General features: G+C 42.0%; 1 protein-coding gene and 1 long non-coding RNA gene across 5 annotated transcripts in view; one reads left to right on the top strand and one right to left on the bottom strand.

Moving 5' to 3' along the window:
- Nucleotides 1-20012, top strand: part of rbms3 (RNA binding motif, single stranded interacting protein) — a 398433-nt gene that overhangs the window by 79038 nt on the left and 299383 nt on the right. For 3 of the 4 annotated variants that reach the window (XM_061760184.1, XM_061760183.1, XM_061760186.1), the window contains exon 1: nt 5057-6233. The exons of the other annotated variant lie outside the window; for it this stretch is intronic. In XM_061760184.1, the coding sequence (XP_061616168.1) occupies nt 6159-6233 (75 nt within the window). In that variant the 5' untranslated portion in view covers nt 5057-6158. Of the gene's footprint in view, nt 1-5056; nt 6234-20012 lie in introns of those variants that run through there. 4 annotated transcript variants of the gene reach the window in all.
- On the bottom strand, nt 4811-5829 carry LOC133471048 (uncharacterized). The gene is made up of 3 exons (XR_009786113.1): nt 5691-5829; nt 5365-5547; nt 4811-5042 (listed from the first exon to the last, which is right to left on the bottom strand). It is a non-coding gene; the product is annotated as an uncharacterized LOC133471048 (long non-coding RNA).

Raw genomic sequence — 20012 nt, 5'->3', positions numbered from 1 at the left:
CATGCAATAAATGCCTGTTCGTCAGTTTGTTCCTCATTGGAATGACTATTAACATTTACTAATGTGCTGTAATCATTATGTATACTAGATCTCCTTTAATTCAAAACCCAAGCTCAGTCTAATCTGCTTAATAAAGACGAAAAAGGTCAATGTTCGAGTAGCATGTCCTCGTTTACCTTGATGGAGGAGGAGAGGCGAACTAGATCGTCTTTCATCAGAATACCTTTATCATTCCAACAGCCATATTCACCTCTCCTACAGTCATGGGCAAAGAGCAAATATTGAAGCTTTTTGGTCATGTTATGTCTGTAGGTCTGACTCAAGCATGTATAGTAAATCAATCTCATGGGGGTTTGGCTGGAAATCAAATACCCCCTCCTCAAGGAATTCCAAGTCCTGCTGTTTCCCAAAACTACGTACTGTAGCTCCGTCCACCTTATATTCTGGCTGCACCCTCTCCCTCCACCCTTTCCTTGTTGCTAGACCACCCTTCCTTCAAACTTCATACATCTGTTAATTTCTGGGAAACACCCGAGACACAACCTTGCAGCCAGTCAAATGAAACAATGGAGATTCAGGATATTAACACAATACCTGCTGTTGTATGCTGAGTGTATGATAATAAAGGATGTCTGAGCATTACGTGTCCTGTAATGCATCCCTGAATACTGAATAATATCAAACAAAGTGGTTTGACACACTAAGTTAGGCTGAAATAATACATATCCCTTTGTTCTTTTATATTATCTTTGGTATGTTTTTTGGTTGTTGTTTATTTTTGCATAACTGTTGCTTTTTTTTCCTTACTGCCAACATAGTCCATGTAGGGCTATTTTGGTTTGGTTGCAGTTTGACAGCGATGGAAGTTATTATTTTTTTTAATATAGTTTACAACAGTTAAATCATGAATTAATACAGTGCCATATGTTGTCTGTTTTTGTTAGATTTATTGTGTTTAATTGATCCTACGACAAATATTTCATGGTGACTTTATAACTCAGAACTAACTACACTACCAAGCTGTTGACCGATTTTCAGACAAAGTGTTTTGATGAGCACCACAACAAAAATAGTTTTTCTTATTTGCTCTGAAAGCGAAGAGGACATCTATTCACTGTGGTTGGTTTGTATCACTACTCTCAAGTTATTCAGCAAAAAATTCCTCTCCATACTGTAAAACATAACCTTATGGGTAAGGATGGACCATTCAAGACAGCCAGTCCTCCAGATAGTTTCTAGTTTTGTGTTTTTGGGCCACAGGTCAAGTTCTTCTATTTCAAGAGTCAAGTCTCAAATCCCTGCCCTGAATTCTTAATGTTTCAACTTATAAATATTCATGATGTAACTGTCCAGTATCTGTATAATGAGACATCCCTGAATTTCCATTTTTGTTTTAATTTTATTATAATTTTTTTTAAACCTGTCCTGTTCAGCTGCATGGCCTTGCACAATACTGAATCTGTATACCTTTGTGCTGGAACAGGGGAGTTTGAAATACTCCCCCTGCTTATTTTTTTTTATTTTTAAATTATTCTGATGTTCATTGAAAATTCAGCTGGACAGAAAAGGGTTTTAGGGAACAGACAAGAGGGACAGAGTGAACAAGGGGACTAGGGGTGAGAACCAGACCAGAGCAATAGTGAGACAGTCTAGATATTTCAACACAAGTAACAACAACATTTACAACAATTATTTGTAGATTGGGGGACGGGGGGGACACACCCCGTGAGGACATGCAATAACTAATCAAGAGCACCAGATAAGAGAGGACAGAAGAGGCCAGGACAGGATGTGGGGGAAATGAGCAAGACAGTGCTACTGTTAAGTTGTGCGGTGGGAATCTTTTTTAGGTTCTAAACACCTGTAAGAAGCTGTGAGTTGATATGTTAGTATAACCTGTGTTGTTATTGGTGATTCCAGCACAAGTAATTTAAGTCTATAGTGTTTCTATCAAACTTATTAGTGAATGAACACCATATCACATGCATGTTAGTCAACTGGCGTACAGAGTTGCTGAGCCGGCACATCGAGGAAGGGTGAGCCCCCCCAACCTCACCCCACACACAAGGGCGAGGCCGAGTCAACAAGCCCGTCCCGCAGGGGACCCAATCAGGGGGACGCCACCAACCACCCTTGGAGGTCCCAAGGCAAACTGAAGTGCCCTGACCAGTCCCAAGGGGAGGGGCACAGGCACCGGACCTCCGCCCCCCACCCCCACCCAGCGAGCCCCACTGCTGCCACTGCCCCCATCACCCGCGGAGAGCATGGTGGCCCCAGCCCCCAACAGGGCCCAACGCAGGGGCGAACCGGTCATAGCCCGCCGAAGCGAGCCCAAGTTAAGCACCCGTCGTGAGTAGGGTTGTGCATCGAGAATCGTGACAACCGCCCAAACCCAAAAATACCTGGCCCCCACCACAGCCCCGACGTCCACAGCCCGCCCACCCCGAAGAAGAAGCTGCGAAAACCAACAAAGAAGAGCACGCATGAAGACGCGCCTGTGCTCAACGGCGGAAGCGGCGAACAAAAGCGCGCCCTAACCCCGCCAAAATCAATCACCGGCCACCCCAGCGCAACACCCGGAACAAGACCATAGCATGCAAAGGAGGCCCCCACGACGTGCATCACCTGAGCCCCAGCCCACACCGCACCGAGCTCCAGCGAAGCCAACTCTCAGTCAACCTGGCGAGCAAAACCACAAAATATGTCCATGCCAACACTGAGACAGCCAACAAGGCAAACGGCCGGACGCACCGACGGTCCCCATTGCCCACTCCAGTCCCCAAACCAACACAATCACCGACGACAGAGGGGAAAAAAGAAAGCTCAACTCTGAGCCAAAACCCTACCGCAGCAACCCCACACCACAATGAACTGGGACAAAACCCACACAAACGCTGCCCCACCGCACCGCAAACGCCAACCCCGCGCCCCACTGTTGAAAATCGTGAAAGGAACCAGCACTCCACAGCACACGGCCCCATCCATCAAAAATAAATAAATAATAAATCACCCCCATGCCAAAATGCCGAGCCCCTGCACGTAACCCTTAAAACAAAAGGCCACAAGCTCTAAACAGGAAGCCAAGCCAAAACCCGCACACGCAAAACACCCGACGTGATGTAACAGTCCCAAACAACCACCTCAATAACGCTGCATCCAACCCCCAGCCGAAACACTAATCGATGAATACGAAGTCAACCGGGCAACCCCCACACAATTATGGTATACGGGACGTGCACTAAATGTGGGAGACCTATCAAAACTTGAAAGGACTGTGAGATTGCGGAAAAATACATTCCCTTCCCACAGGTTCTGGGAATATGATGTAAACCTATCGTAATATCCGAGCAGGATACTTCTTCGTCTTGAATGGAGCATATCACCAGGAATGTCATGGAATTGTATTCTATATATTATTAAACTTGATGGGGCATAACTACCTTCTCAATTGTTGTCCATATCTTTTTATTTATTGATTATTATTTTTTTTATTATTCAATCGGCTGTATGCAGAATATCACTTGACCAAACCCGGACAACAGGTTAGCAGTCTTCCGGTGTATGCTGCAATAACTAGCGAAACAACGGCTTGGTGACATAATGATTTGAACCCAAACTTGCTAAAAGAAACAAAAAATCTTTATGGCACGGTGGCGGACTGGTTATAGCGTCTGCCTCACAGTTCTGAGGACCGGGGTTCAATCCCTGGTCCCGCCTGTGTGGAGTTTGGATGTTCTCCCCGTGCCTGCGTGGGTTTTCTCCGGGCACTCCGGTTTTCCTCCCACATCCCAAAAACATGCATGGTAGGTGGATTAAAGACTCTAAATTGCCCGTAGGTGTGAATGTGAGTGCGAATGGTTGTTTGTTTCTATGTGCCCTGCGACTGGCTGGCAACCAGATCAGGGTGTACCCCGCCTCCTGCCTGATGATAGCTGGGATAGGCTCCAGCGCTCCCGCGACCCTTGTGGGGAGAAACGGCTCAGATAATCCATGGATGGATGGATAATAACACGAACGAAGCCTAACAATCAGATATTGTCATCTTTGGTGGCTCTTTGGTGATATCTTGTGTTTAAAAAAGAAATTGTAGACATTTAAAGTGCTTTGTCACAGTCCCCTTTGCCATTCACCAAAGCTGTCTTGTGAAAGTGCTTTCACCTGTTTTGCCGAATTCGGATGTAGGTTACGCATATACCGCATCCGATTGACTTGTAAAGTGACTTTATTAGAGAAAGACAGCATTTTGTACTTAATGAGTCAAAGTCTTAAACGTAATGAGGTGGCGTTTTAAGGTCAGACTCTAAATAGATCATATTTTCTTTTCATTTTGTCTTTGTTACCCTTTGTTCTGCTCTGTCTGCTTTTCTCCAAATGAGTTTGTATCCAGTTGAGCCTGATGCTGTTAATCTGGTAAACCAGAATCAATACCCGCCTCATCTCTCCCGTACAAATAAAAGTGGCCCAACAGTAAGTTGTATTTTCGTCTATATGTCTGTAAAGGATGGCCTTTCCCCTGTTGTCGTTTTGATTACTGAGATTCCTGTACTGGTATTGATTTGTTCTGTAGAAATGATCCTTGAATTTTGATGGGATTATTCTAAAAGTATTCTAAAAAAAAAATACAAAAAGTTGTATTTTGTGCATTACACATGATGACATGTTTTGTTGCCAATTTCGAGAGGATTTAGCCTGCAAAACCTGCAACTTTGTAGTTGGGAGATGAGCCAAGCACGAGGAAAAGCGTAGGCAATTGAACTTATTGTAAAATATTACTTTTATTCAAATCTATCTAAAGATATGTTGTGTTCCAGGCGGTAGGTTCACTTGCATCCAGTAGGGGGAATCGACTGCTCGCTCTGTTGCCATCTGCCTCTCACTTTCCAAACCCTCTCCTCCTCTCCCATGCATACTCCCAGGTTGTGGAAACGCTGCAGCCCAATGGTCTGCGTCTGCTTGGCTGCTTTAAGACCCTCCTACCAGCTGGGCTGAAAAAAGAGGCGGCACTGTGCTTGCAAGCCTCGGACGAGCCCCCTTTTACCGCCCTGTCAGTGTGGAAGAGAAGGGAAGAAAGAGAGAGAGAGAGAGAGAGAGAGAGAGAGAGAGAGGTGAGTGATCGAGAAAGCGTATGCGAGGGAATGAGAGAGCAACTGTGTGACAGAGGCGAAGAGAACGAGGCAGGCTGCTTAGACAATTGAGAGAGCAGAAAGGAGGAAATAAGGAACATATATTTCCAGAGCAGGAAGAGGGAGGAACGCAGACGAGGGGCTCTTTCTCTTCTAGCCGCAAGGGGCACAGTCACTACTTTTATCCACTTGTACATGAAACCGAGTGGACTGGACTAACCAATTAGTGGATTTTTAATACTCATTTCTGCATCCTTAGGAAACTGGAACAATTCCTTTGTGCTTTTCTTGTATTGCAAGTCAGAGGACAGTCCGTGTCTGTGCTTGCATCTTCGTGTGGTCTGTTCTGTGCACAAAGTGCATCTGTCGGTGATCGGTGCTGAGGATATCTCCCCTCTGTCATACAAGACACCGTTGGATCAGACTACAGAGAGGAGAGAGAGCGTGTGTGCACGAGAGAGAGAGAGAGAGAGAGAGAGAGCATCAGAATCAGTGTGTGCATGAGAGAGAGGACCATTAAAGCCAAGGCAAAAGTGAAATAGCTCGAATAGAGAAGGGAACCCATACCTCCTTTCCCTGTTTTCCTTTGCCATTCCTTTCCCTCCTCTCTTTTTCCTCCTGTTCCTCTCCCATTCACCAAACCTTCACAGGACCGCTTGCTTCTCTTCGCAACTTCTCTTTCCTCTCCATCATTTACCTCTCCCTGATCACACCTTATCCAATACTCGCGGTGGAAGAGCGTGCCACTCCTGGATCAAGAACTTGAGGGAGTATTTCCATCCATCCAGGAACGAGAGACTGAGGGACAGTCTGCCTTATACGGAGCACATTAAGACATTTGCCATCCGTTTCCCAGCTGTTGTGCAGCACACAGACATTGGCTTCCCTCTTGTGGACCCACTAGTGACAGCAGTGTGGACAAGGAAGAAAGGATTCCTACAAGCTATCCACTCCTCCACTATCACTGTTTGCGACTGAGCAGCTCCCTCCCCCTGTGTCACCATTCCCTGCCTCAGTGCTAAGGATTCCAGCTACATGGGCAAGCGATTGGAGCAGCAGCCAATGTACCCTCAGTACACCTACTACTACCCCAATTATCTCCAGACTAAGGTACGCCACTCCTCTCACATTCCTTGAGCATGCTCGTCTAATTCCCACACCCCTACCCCGTCTAACTCCCACCCACCCTCAAACCCTCACCTTATCCCCTTCTCCACGCCCCCACTTCAACCTCCTCTCATCCTTGAGTGGAGATGGCACTTGATTGATAGCTGGCCTTGGTTGTGATGGTTTCATGGGACAGGTACCTTGTTGGACTTTGGATGTCTATATCAGTGAGTGTGTGTGAGTGTCAGGGATCAAGGCTGATCGCTGTGATCTGTTTGGCCAGCCTTCACATTTTTTTTACTGGGAGCAACCAAATAACCTTCATTCATTGCTCATCTAGCCACCAATAAGCCACCAAGAGGACAGCAGATATGACTAGATATGCACTTGGAGATTATGTAACAGTTGGGACCCCAGCTGATTTACTAGTAAGGCCTTTAATTACATGTAAATAAAGAATTCTGAGCCACTAAATAGGACATGTCTCATTGTACTTCTATCTGACAAGAAGATAATCACGTTTTCGGTGCTGGTGGAAGGATTGGTTCTGGCCTAGTCGAGGTGTATGGAAAGGTGCTTAGGTTTGAGTTGTACTGTTGTTGTAGTATGTACCAGTGCCCTTAAAATTGAGGACCATGCTAGGACACTAGCTACTATGAATACCAGTTTGTAGTTTCATGATTGTGCTTGCACCGCGTAGAAATGTTTGCAGTTTTACTGCTGTTATGCTGTACTTTGCTATTTCAGGACAGAATGTCTTTTTTTAAATTTTGTGGTTATGATATTTTAGAATCCCTCAATGAGTGCATAATGGAACTATGGCTTTGAACATCCATATTCTTTGTTGAATGACCTAAATGTGTCCAAAACTGGAACGTGTCAAATAATTATAGCTTGGTAGATTCTTTTTCTTGCTCGCTTGTTCTTATTTTGTCTTGGAAAGGGTTCTATCTTTGGATGTTAGCGTCACTCACAATTGGGGAAGGACATTTGACGAGATCCTTGATCGACTATGAGGGAAATAAATGTTTAATTAACTCCTCTTTTCTTGCCAGTGTTGTAGAAGAACAATCCAGCCTAAAGGAGTTGAGTTTTAGCCGTGGTCTGCTCGGCTGTATTACCATGGCTGATGTCTTGTTGCTCTTCTTTCATCTCAAACGAGTTGTGACCTACATAGTCTTATCACAACAAGTCAAATCACACATCTATCATATCCGTAAAAAAAGGGACCGGACTCTTCAGTCCGGTGCATCCAGGTTCACGTCACAGAGAGCTGAGGTGCTTACTCCATGATGTGACATTACTGACGTGTGAAGTGGTCACCTTCCTCATAGCCACTGACTGACCAAACTTGAAATAAATGTCATCATGGTTTCTAGTTTAGCCATTTTGGGTTTTTCAAAACATCGTGTTTTACACAGACTTAAATGTGTATTCATTGTGCTGCATGCATATGATCCACATTGGACATGTCTCAATCATATCAAGAGTTTGTATTTGCACAAATTTACCCTAATGAGAACGAGCCTTGGACATCTCCTGTTGAGGAGGCCCAGATCATGCTGGATAGACTATGTCTCCTGGCTGGCCCAGGAATGCCTCAGGATCCCCCCGGAAGAGCTGGACAAAGTGGCTTGAGAAGAGGGAAGTCTGAGCTTCACTGCTTCAGCTGCTGCCTCTGCAACCCAACCTCAGACAAGCAGAAGAGAATGTATGGAGGATATAAGTGAGAATTTTTCACTAAAATGGATTATGTTGGCACAATGGTTCCCATAAGTTATGCCTTTTTTTTTTTTTTTTTTTTAAATGATACACCCCGTTGTTATGCATCTGCTTTCGATACCGCTTATCCTGATCAAGGTCCAAGAGAGCTGGCATCTATCCTAACTGACTTCTGGCAAATTTCAAACTATAGTACACCTTAGACCCGTGTAGAAAAAAAAAACATATTGAGTGGGAACTGAAACCAAGCTGACTGCACAGAAGTCAGGCGAGTGAAGTTCTAAACCATCATGGATGGCCCTTTGTTTTGTTAGCACTGCATAGCAAATAATTGCATAATTTAATAATTTAAAATCCTTAGCTGATGCTGACATGCTGCTGCTCAGACATGTTGTGTGTTTACTGTCACTTTATTCATTTGAGAGCACATGCACATATGTACTCGTAAAGTTTAGGGATATTACCTTTTTGTATCATAAATAGAATGCTGGTATATAATATGGCATAGTTCTGTTGCCTAGTTTCACTACAGCGCCACTTTTTAAAGAATCAATTATTGAAATGTTTTAATCAATTCTGAATCATTTAGATCAGCATCGGGATCCATCCAAGAGTAGAAGTCTCATTACCCCTATTTTTCCTATCCCTAAATTTCACACAATTTCTTAACGATCAATAAGTCGATGTTTACGCCCATCCCTAATCCCCCAAAACATAAATCAAATGTAAAACATGCAGTAACGAACAGGAAATACAAATTGTATTAAAGGAGGTAATAAGAACATCTCCAGATAAGAAGAATGGTACTAAGTACTGGTGAACGGTGAGCTTCCAGCAGGGTGGACCTGGCTGCAGCCCCACCTGGCAGTTCACCAGCACTCCCTTCTGATTTATAGTTTAATACATTTGTGCTGCTGCCATATGCCTTCCTTCTCCATCCGCTGCTCCTTCCATCATCTGCCTCTCCCTCCCTCCCCACTTCCCCTATCTCAGAGCTGCTCATCAGGGTGGCCTCTCAGTCAGGGTATCCCCCCTCAATCTCCTTCCCTCCCTCGCTTCCGCTTGTTTCACTGCTCTCTTACTCCTCCCTCGTCCACTCCGCCTTCCTCTACACTGTTGCAACAGAACTCCCACTCCTGCATCCTCTGCCTATGCTGCAGTTCACTCCCAAGGTCAGTGGAGATCCGATCTTGCCACCGTCAGCGATTGATTTATCCTTGACTGAGCCGCTGGGGTCATGTGCCATGCAAACAAGACCGATGGTGGAGAGCGAGGAGAGCATACATTTATATTTATAAATCGCCACACACCGACATCCATAATAATTTTCATGGTTAGTTGGTATATCCTGTAGGTAGGTTTGACAGAGCCACAGGCAAGGGAAGGTGCAATGAATCACCAAGTACCAGTATATAAAATTAGGCTTCACAATTGTGAAAAATCGAGAATTCCTCTCAGCGCTCAGACGCGGTGGCCGTGTCTGTTGAATGCTCCTGAAACACACCCCAAAGAACTTTCTGCTGTCAATCAAATACATTTGTATGGCTAGTATATGCCTAAACATCCCTATATATTTGAGTTGCGAAAATAGATCCGCTTAACGCCTCCAGTGGCTGGAATATATCCCACCGAGTCGCCGCGACGAGAGGCACCAGCTTGCTCGCTGGCTAACAGCCTTCCAGATGCCACGGACCGGCAGCGGGCTCGTCCAAAATGTCACCGCCTCGCTTGGTGTAGTGCTGGTGCGTGGGTCCACTTAACAGAGACACTTCAGGGAAAGGTAATCGTTTATTAACACAGTGGTTCACATTATTCGGCCTGCTCGAGCAACATAACAGACCATTTAGCACATGCCTTCTGCTGGTTATATACCCACTATGCTTTATGTTTCAACGTGGCCGGAATAACACAAACTACGTAACACTTAATAACAACACCGAGTGGTTCTGTAAATTGTGGCATCAAGCTAGCTGGCTAACTGCACGCTGTAGTGGTAGATAGAATTGGGCCAAGTAATTATAATTTTGCCAGACAGCCACTGACGGATCGAAGTTGCTCAGTTCTCAAAGTACAGTAAGGGAGGGACGACTCATGATGGACACACATTGTGTCTTAAGTTTGATAACAAATGAAAATGCAGACATACTGCTCTGAAAGTGAGTCTGCATATTTCACATAACTTCCAGTATACATTCTTCTTTTTTAATGTTCTTCATTTTGTAATAACCTTTAGGCTTGAGCTTTTAATGGAGTAATTGTTGCACACACAAAAAAAAAAACCCAGAAGAGTTAGGTTAAGTCTTTGACGCTCATCACACAGAGGCCTTGTGAGTGAACTGAAATCTTGATCATTATTAAGTCATGTACAACTGAGGCTTGTATTTCATGCATAGGATTTGTGCGATTCAAGATGCAATTTTTTTACGTTCATGGGTGTTCGACAAATTTAAGAATCCGTTTGCCTTCAGTGCTGCATTCTTAATGTATAGCCTCATACTCCCAAGATGTGGCATAACTATCCGCAATGGATAGTAAAGGGAAATGGTAGGCATAAATCGCTCTAAAGTTCAGCTTTTTTCATTCTCTTGCTTCCATTTGGTGGCAAATACTTTTGATGTTTGTGGAAAAATTATACAACCCCCTGCAGATGAGTACATAGTAAAGAGTGTAAAGAAAACTGGGGTCTTAATGGCCATTTTGTTATTCCTGTGTATGTACTGTGCATCATATTGTCATTTGATGGGATTCTCTGGTGCTGCCCGTAGAGTGCTTGTTAACCCACATTAGAATGTGAAAGTCGGGGAATGAGATAAAACAATAACATTTGTCTTTGAAGTGATTAGTGCAGTGGGGCGTAGCATGTGCTCCTCTTTAGCGGACTTATTGATTCCTGAAATAGTGTCGCTATGCGTGTGTGTGTCCATGTAGCTTTTATAAAAGGTTATGGTTATCTTATGACTCTTGTTTTGACTAGAGTTGTTGTGGGGTCACGAAAGTGAGTCACTTACATGATTTTTGTTTGGCAAAGTTTTTACGCTGTATGCCCTTCCTGACACAAGCCATCCATATTTTTTTCCGGGCTTGGGATCGGCAGTGGCTGAGTATTGGGACACTGACCGCTACACTAGCAGTGGCTTGTTTTGATGAGAGTATTCTTTAAATGTCCCAATTCTTTCATTCCAGCCTTTATCCAACCTTGGACTGTTTTACTCTATGTGTAGTGAGATTCACACACGTGAATGTCCACGTGATAGGTGAATCATTTGCATTTGAAATACGAGATTACCACATAGCATCTCACCCTGTACATGAGAACAATTACAGTACTCAAAGCGATGTGCGCATGTGTTTGTGTGTGTGTGCAGGATATGTATATAAAATACAGTATATTGAAGGAGAACTAGGCACCAGTGTTTCTCTTTGCTGTGATGCAGTATCACTGCTCTTACGTTACATGCCTAAGTTCAGCCACACCATACCCTGGCAAACAGTAGTCTGCCTCGCAGTAATGCTTTAGCACACACCCTGGCTGCTGTGTCGTGACCTAGGAGCATGTGGCAAGCATAGAGAATCTCAAAAGCTGACATAGCCCAAATTGAGGGAGCGTGAGCAGCAACTCTTGTCAATGGCCTTAAACAAACACCCGGAAAAAGGAGCTTTTTGAAAGGCTCTCCATCTGTATGTGACCATGCCATGATTTTATTAAACGAGAAAGAAAAGATATGTCGGAAAGGGATTTCTATGTTTGCATAACCCGGAAAGAAAGTTGATGTAATAGTGGAGGAGACAATAGGTTAAAAAGAAAGGATTTGGATTTAAGTTTGGGGAATAATCCATTGTGTTGGACAGACAACATTCATTTTAATACAATTTTTACTGGGGGAAAGATAGCCATTCGGTGGAACCTCTAACTAACACCTTTGAGATTGAACAATTCAGGATTAAATTAAAAAAAAAAAATGTCAGAGTTGGAACCTCCATGATGCGAGACTTTAGTGTGTCAAGCAAGACACAATACAAGACACAACATTTTTTTCCTTTCTCTTTCTCTGTTTCACATTTTAAAGTATACTCCACCATCACATGCGTCATAATTTTTTCTTCAATTTTTTAGTTTTTATTTGGAAGCATATATTTGACTTGTGTTACAATAAAGAATGTTATGAATAACTGTAGACCTTGTAAAACCCTATTTTCATGACTGGTGTAAATCTGGCAGGGCGGGCGGTGCAACTGTGCGCCAGGGGCGGGTTAGACTGGTATTGGTTGTTTTGTCAGTGGGTGGGCTGCACCACTGTGTTGGATCAAATTCACCAAAATCACATTTTGACCAGTGGTCAAACTTTGGCCAATATTTAGATGTGGTCCGAGCAGGCGTAAATTTAGACCCAATCTCTGGCAGCAAATTATCACTTCCGCCGGGTGCATCTCCAAGGACAACCCCTCTCTGTTTGGCAAACGCGCAGCGAGCGATGCGCTTACACAAAAATCAGGATGGCTGTTTTTGCGCTCTGAAGTCTATGAAAATAGAGCCCTGAGAATTTTTACATTTTGCCACTTATGTTCAAACTTGACGGCGTGGTGGACGACTGGTTAGCACATCTGCCTCACAGTTCTGAGGACCGGGGTTCAAATCCCGGCCCCACTTGTGTGGAGTTTGCATGTTCTCCCCGTGCATGCGTGGGTCTTCTCCGGGCACTCCGGTTTCTTCCCACATCCCAAAAACATGCATGGTAGGTTGATTGAAGACTCTAAATTGCCCTTAGGTGTGAATGTGTGCGCGAATGGTTGTTTGTTTATATGTGCCCTGCAATTGGCTGGCGACCAGTTCAGGGTGTACTTCGCCTCTCGCCTGACGATAGCTGGAATAGGCTCCAGCATGCCCGCGACCCTTGTGATGATAAAGCGGTACAGAAAATGGATGGATGTCATGTTTGATTTGATTGTATATGACAATTTGCTGGAGGACTATATCCTGTGAACATAAATACACAGTATAGAAGGTGTTATGATGCCATGGCCTGTCTTTACACCCAACCATTAAGGTTGTGTGTGCTTTAAAGTAGGGGACCATTACAATTTGTGGACCACATCTCAATTACAATTGCTTAACAAGCGCTTGCTTAACAGTGATATCCAATTTTGTAAAGAACACTGAAGGGGATGGGCAGAGAATTATATAGCACACTTTCTTTTCATAAACGATATGATTGTGAGGGCATCTCAAACTGTATTAGCTCAAGCCTGGGCTCCACAGCAGGGTAATGCATGGGTTTTTATTGGCATTTTACGTGCACACACTTTTGTGTGTGTGTGTGTGTGTGTGTATATGTGTGTGTGTGTTTGTCTGTGTCTATCAAAAGGCATTTGCTGTATAAGAAGTTGAAATACTGCAATTTCTCGTCCATAATGCGCACCCATGTATAATACACACCCCCAAAGTTGCCCTCAAAATTCTGGAAAACCCTTTTACCTATGTATAATGCATTTTTACAATGCATGATCTTGCTTCTACCCATATGATCAAAACATGAAATATTATCTGTATTTTGTTAAGTGTTTTTAAAGAATAATTCTGAAGTTAAGCACTTTATTTGAACACTAATACTTTTTTTAATTTACTTGCTCTTAATTTGAAATTCACAGCCCTACTTTTATTTAGTAAATTAGAAAACACACAGTTGTGCTCATATGTTTGATTACCCAGGCAGAATTCGTTAAATGGGTACAATTCTTTAAAGAAAACATGAAGGACCAGGCGAACCACAGTTAATTTTATTTTAACGGGATTAAAATTTGACGGTCAAGCATTTCAGAAAAGTATTATCATTAAACAAAACATAACCATAAAAACATTAATGATGGGTATTGATTAGTCATCAGTCATTTTTAAAAACAAAACAATATTTCACAAATTCTACCTGGGTATGTAAACGCTCAAGCATTTCAGAAAGGTATTATCATTAAACAAAACATAATCATAAAAAAATGAATGATGGTTGTTGTTCAGTCATCAGTCACATTTATAAAAAAGAAGAAAAAAAAAAAAATTCTCCCAGGGTATGTAAACTTATGAGCACAACTGTACATATATGCAGTCATGCGTACCCTTGTCATATTGGAATGAAAGTGTAGACTACACCTTTTTTATAACCTCTAGGTGGCGATGGCATTTTGGAATGAACATGTACAAGCTTTTTCATAACCACTAGATGGCGGCATATATCTATAAAATGTTTTTTTTCCCCCATTTGCCACTATACCTATGTATACAACGTACTATTGACTTTTGATCATTTTTGGGGGGCAAAATTGCGCATTATACATGAGAAATTACTATTTCACTATTTGTGAGTGAGTGAATGCATGCTTAGCTGAGAAGGGATTAAAATGAACTCTTAAAAGCAGGCCACACTTTCCACTTTGGATGTCCTTGAGCACTTGGCAAACTGAGCATAAAGTACAAGCGCACTCATTGCAGGTTGCAGATAAATGTCTGAAATATACATTCCTGTGGGAGTCTTGCCCCGGGGAATTGTTGAGCGTATCTTACTCTCTTATGACCCGAACATTTGTAAATACAGTAAGAGATGGTTTTATTCCTCACTGTCCATTTGGTGAGCTAGGTGGTATAGCGAGAGATCAACTGGATAACTCGTAGATTAAGACATAAAATCCATAGCCTCAAGCACATACCGAAACACACCGGCATGAGTCCATTTGAACGTTATATTGCAGGTTGTCTATGTGTAGTGACAGACAAGCCCGACATTACTGTACATATACCATGGCCACATTTTCATTTTCTGACTGTATAATGAAGCAGAATATATTATCTATTTTTATTGTTTTTTTTTCCCTTTTTTTTCATTTTTACAAACTAGTTACATAAAGTCCCAAATTAGTCATACCTTTTTATCAATCGAGGCACAAGGATAGTTGATTAGAATTCTTTCGATTATGGTAGTTACCAAGATTTTTTTTAATCGTGTAAAATATTGTACTTCTGCAAAAGTGTTTGGATGTAAATAATTTTCAAAACTGTATGAAATAAATGAATGAAAATGTGTTGTCACTAAAAAAATGTACAAATCAAATTCACTTCAAAATGAAAGCCTTTCAGTACAATAATCTGTAAAAATATGATGTATACACTTGCTTCTCCACAACATAAGGTACACCGGCACGATCTAATGAGAACCAGAGTTAAATTAAAAACACCTTAAATTTACTCCTTGACCCTAAGGCTCCTAAACATACCCGTCGTTTGAGCCTTATGATTTAAGAAGCCATGGCCGTCAAGCAATTCTGTAGTCTTTGCATAGTCCTGGTAACCCACATATTAGTTATGATGCAGTCGGGTTGTACACCACTGCAAACTGCAAACACAATGATAAACTAGGGCTTGTGTCAGTGTCAGTCAAAAAGGAAGATTGTTAGCTTTCAAAGGCAGGATTTGTGATAGAGCTCTTGACCTGCACCTTCATAAATTGGTAACGTGTTACCAAAACAGGAGAGGTATAAACATGCTTCATTTGTACAGCATAAATTCAGGAAATGTTAACATTTTTGTCTCTGATAGCAATAGAATGAAGAGCAAACGCGTTGGATAGGAGTCATGTGCTCTGAATGAGCTAACTATACTGGTTGAAAGGCCTTTTGTTGTTTCTCTTTGTAAACGGAAGCTTTCAGCATGTCTGTTGCCCTACCTTTGGGCACATGGTGAATGGTCAGGTTGTGTGGCAACAAGGCAGGATGAGTTGGAAGCTCCTCTTAGCAGCGCTCGCTGACTCAGACTCAGCTGGGATAATTGCTCCTGAATTTTTAACGAGTGGCTGCGTTGTGCACTTTATGGAGCAGCATGCCTGAAGATCCCTGCATGGCTGCGACTGCAGCAGAATTGCCCTTTTTTCCACATCCGGAATGAGGAGAACTACAATAAGTGATGCTATGACTTTGTTATGTTTAAAAAAACGTGCATGGATCTACATGCTGTCTCTAGCCGCTTGGGTGCACGGATAATTATCCTTATCTGGTTTCATCTAATGACTAGTTGTAGCCATGAGCTGCCCCTTGCAGAATACGTTACTCTTTGGGTAGTCTGCTGGGTCACTCTGAGATGGCTCTGGAAACAAAATCACAGTGAAGACAAACATTTTTTTCAGCATACCGTATTGTGAAGAAGGTAGTAAATCATCCCTATTGTCAAGGAACCATATCTGGTAACCCTAACCCTGTGCGGCAATACAACAGCGTGATTTCTTCTAGCCAATCAATGATAATAATAATAATAAAACTATAATGAAAACTAAATTATGGACCACATTGTTGTTAGAGCGTCATTATGATTGGGAAAACACAAATGTATAATTGCCTCATCATATAACTACATCTACACAACAAATTGATGGATAACTGGTTTTTAAATCAGAATTCAAGGAAAATAGTTTGATCAACTATTCCTTCTATCCATCCATTTTCTAACGCTTATCCGAGGTCGGGTCGCGGGGGCAGTAGCTTTAGCAGGGACACCCAGACTTCCCTCTCCCCAGCCACTTCATCCAGCTCTTCCGGGGTCACCACGATATGGTGACGGCTCAAGGAGGGGTGATCAACTATTGTTCAATTTATTTTGAAAAGCGGTTTGGTAACAAAAAATGCTTGCAATATCACAATGTTTATTATTATTATTATTATCATCACATTGTTAAAGTGGGGACCATTTTCAATTTTGGTGCAGATTTTAGCCAGGAACATGAAGTAGAGTTACATGATTCCTTTATCGGGCCACATAAAATGATGTGGAAGGATGGATCTGGTCCCCGGACTTGAGGTTTGACACGTGCTCTAAATTGTCCATGCACTAGGTGTAAATGTGGGTGTGAATGGACGTTTTTTTCTGTATGTGCTCAGGTTATATCCCACTTCTTGCCCAAAGTCTCCAGCTTACTTGGGACTCCAATGACGACAAGATGCATAGAAAATGGATCTGAGATATCTCGCCTGAGAAATCTAAAGACCCTATAAAGTAAATTGAGATTTGTTTCAAAATACAGTACATTTTACGCGGTACATGGGCCTTGTATCCATTAGTGTTTAAAGATAACTGCCGAAAATATGTGCAAAGACTGAGTACGATGTAATTCGGAATCGATACAGTCTTTCAACCATTTCCGTTTTCCTGATTGTTTTTTTTCTTCTTTTTTTAAGTGACTCACTTTGGAGTCCAGCATTAGTCCTCTCTCGCTTACAATATAAGAACTTGAGTACCTTCGAAAGCATCAGTGGCTAGTTGACGCAATTCCGAGTTGCTTATTTGTAATTACTTGGACCATTTGTAACAGTTAGATACAGTAGCTAGATATGCCTACACCACAAAAATGAATCTTCCCTGTATGCCATAATTCACAGAACATCTCGCTGTCGTTGTATCAGTTCAAAAGTATTATGTATTTTGTATTTTTCAGGCTACTGTAATATGTTGGAATGCAAAGGATTGTGGGTATACAGGTATAACAAGCAGGAAATGTGTGCTCAAATGTATTCCTATATTCATGTATTCATGTCGTGTGAGTCACAGCCTGAATGACGTGTGCCGCCGTGTTTTATAAACTGTTGACTTTCACTGAAGTCACTCTGTTATGTGGATCTACACACTGACACAATGCCAAGCGAGGAAGTGACACCGCAGATGAGCTAGCCTCCGGAAGCCTGTTAGCTCATGAGCTAGCTGGTGGCTAGCGCCTCTCGTCAGGTCGTGGAAAGCCACTTGACTCCTCGGTAACTCGGTAATATATTCCTGTCATCGTAGGCTTTCAGCCGATATATTTTCGTGGCCCAAACATGGAGGTATGTGTAGGCATAAGAACGTTGCAAGACATAGTGGTATTTGATTGACAGTTGCATTCAACGTTTGAGAGCGGACACAATGGATTGATTTTTCATGATTTCGAAGCCTCATTTTATAACCTTGGCGATTGTTTTTTTTAATCATTCAGATTTGACACATCCAAGATGAATAATTTAATCTATAGTAGTTTTGGTAAACACGTTCCTGTTCATGCACCTACACACATAGCATGTGTTCTTGTGCCTGCAACCGACTGCAATGTACCTGCACATCTCCAAATACATCCACGTGTACCTGCATCTGTTCATGTACCTGCCAATATGTGTGTGTTAATTCCAAGTTTGAACCTTATCGAAGTTGCATGGACCAGAAACATAATTTATTATTCAACCTCGTTTAGCTGTTCTCCTTAAAGGACCTATGGCGTCTATATTTCAATAAGTTCTCTTTGTGTATTTTTTGCTCAAGAAAATGAAACTGGAAGTTCAGTACCCATAGTACCATTCTGTTTTGGAGCAATCGATAGGCCTAAATTACTAATTGCCCTGGGAATGCCCCTTTTACTTTGCCAAAATCGATACGCCGCCATGTATTGGTATGATGTCAGTGATGCAGCTGGAGACCAAATTTGCTGCATAGCCAGTGTGGTCAAAGGAATGTCCTACATTCATATTTTATACATTTTCGCTATTGAGAGGAATTCCCCAACGCCCAAAATGATAACTTTTCAGAAAAAAAGACATCTTGCTTTTGTTTCCAAACACTGCTTTGTTCAAGTTCAAGTTCAACAGCCGTGCCCATCAAAGTCCCCCACCGTCAGACGATGGCCACCGACCTTACAAAAGGACTTTTAACTTCACAAAAGGAAACGCGGGTGTTATGTCATCTTTCCAAACTCTTTTTCAATGCAACAATGAGCTGACTAAACCCATGTATATACAATAGGCAGAAATAAATCTGCACTCACTTACCGTAATTTCTCGTGTATAATGTGCATTTCCCCCCCAAAAAAATTGTCAAAAGTCAATAGTGGGCATTATACATAGGTATAGGGGCAAATGTAAAAAACTTTCACATTTTATAAATGTAGGCCGCCAACTAGTGGTTGTAAAAAGCTGTACACTTTCATTCCAAAATGCCACCGCCACCTAGTGGTTATAAAAAAAGGGTGGCCTACACTTTCATTCCAATATGACTGGGGTATGTATGACTGCATATCTGTACAGTTGTGCTCATAAGTTTACATACCCTGGCAGAATTTGTGAAATATTGTTTTTTCTTAAATATGACTGATGACTCAACAACAAGCATCATTCATTTCTTTATGGTTATGTGTTATTTAATGATAATGCTTTTCTGAAACGCTTGACCGTTTAATTTGAATACCATTAAAATAAAATTAAATGTGTTTCGCCTGGTCCTTCATGTTTTCTTTAAAGAATTGTACCCATTTTACAAATTCTGCCTGGGTAATCAAACATATGAGCACAAGTGTGTGTTTTCTAATTTACTAAAGAAAAGTAGGGCTGTGAATTTCAAATTAAGAGCAAGTAAATAAAAAAAAGTATTCCATGTTCAAATAAAGTGCTTAACTTCAGAATAATTATTTGAAAAAAACTAAAAATACAGATAATACTTCATGTTTTGATCAAACGGGCAGAAGCAAAATCATGGGTAGAAGGGTTTTCCAGAATTTTGAGGTCAACTTTGGGGGTGCGTATTATACATGGGTGCGCATTATACACGAGAAATTATGGTACCTCCACATCTCATGCGGCCTCCTTTCTTCTGCAAGGAAGCATTACAGCGATCAACCTTAACAAAGCAAGCCTACTCAAATGTATCCACCCTCACTATGTTCACTCGTTACTGTTAAGAAAAAAAACATCTAGACTATATAGGCGACAGTTTAATAGGCAGTTCGCACACTTCGCAGACGTTTTGAGTTTTCAAGAGCGTTTATAGATTTGTCATCAATCTATTTCCACCACTTTAATTTGGTTAATATTGCGTAAAAATATCAGATGAAGTGGGGTCGGACAAATAGTATCGATTTGTGAAGCAACTGAGAACACGTACTGGTGAAAGGAAATATGCTCGCCTTCTGTCGCTGACGTCAGCAGGCTCACGCAGGTTTCAACCTAAATGTGGGCGGACCAAACTCTGGCTAAAAATCATCATCAGAAAACCAGCTTCAAATTACCACCGAG

The sequence above is a fragment of the Phyllopteryx taeniolatus genome, chromosome 21 (assembly GCF_024500385.1).
Source record: "Phyllopteryx taeniolatus isolate TA_2022b chromosome 21, UOR_Ptae_1.2, whole genome shotgun sequence".
Taxonomy (NCBI): domain Eukaryota; kingdom Metazoa; phylum Chordata; class Actinopteri; order Syngnathiformes; family Syngnathidae; genus Phyllopteryx; species Phyllopteryx taeniolatus.
The sequence above is the reverse complement of the archived record's forward strand: the minus strand, read 5'-3'. Positions and strand labels throughout refer to the sequence as shown.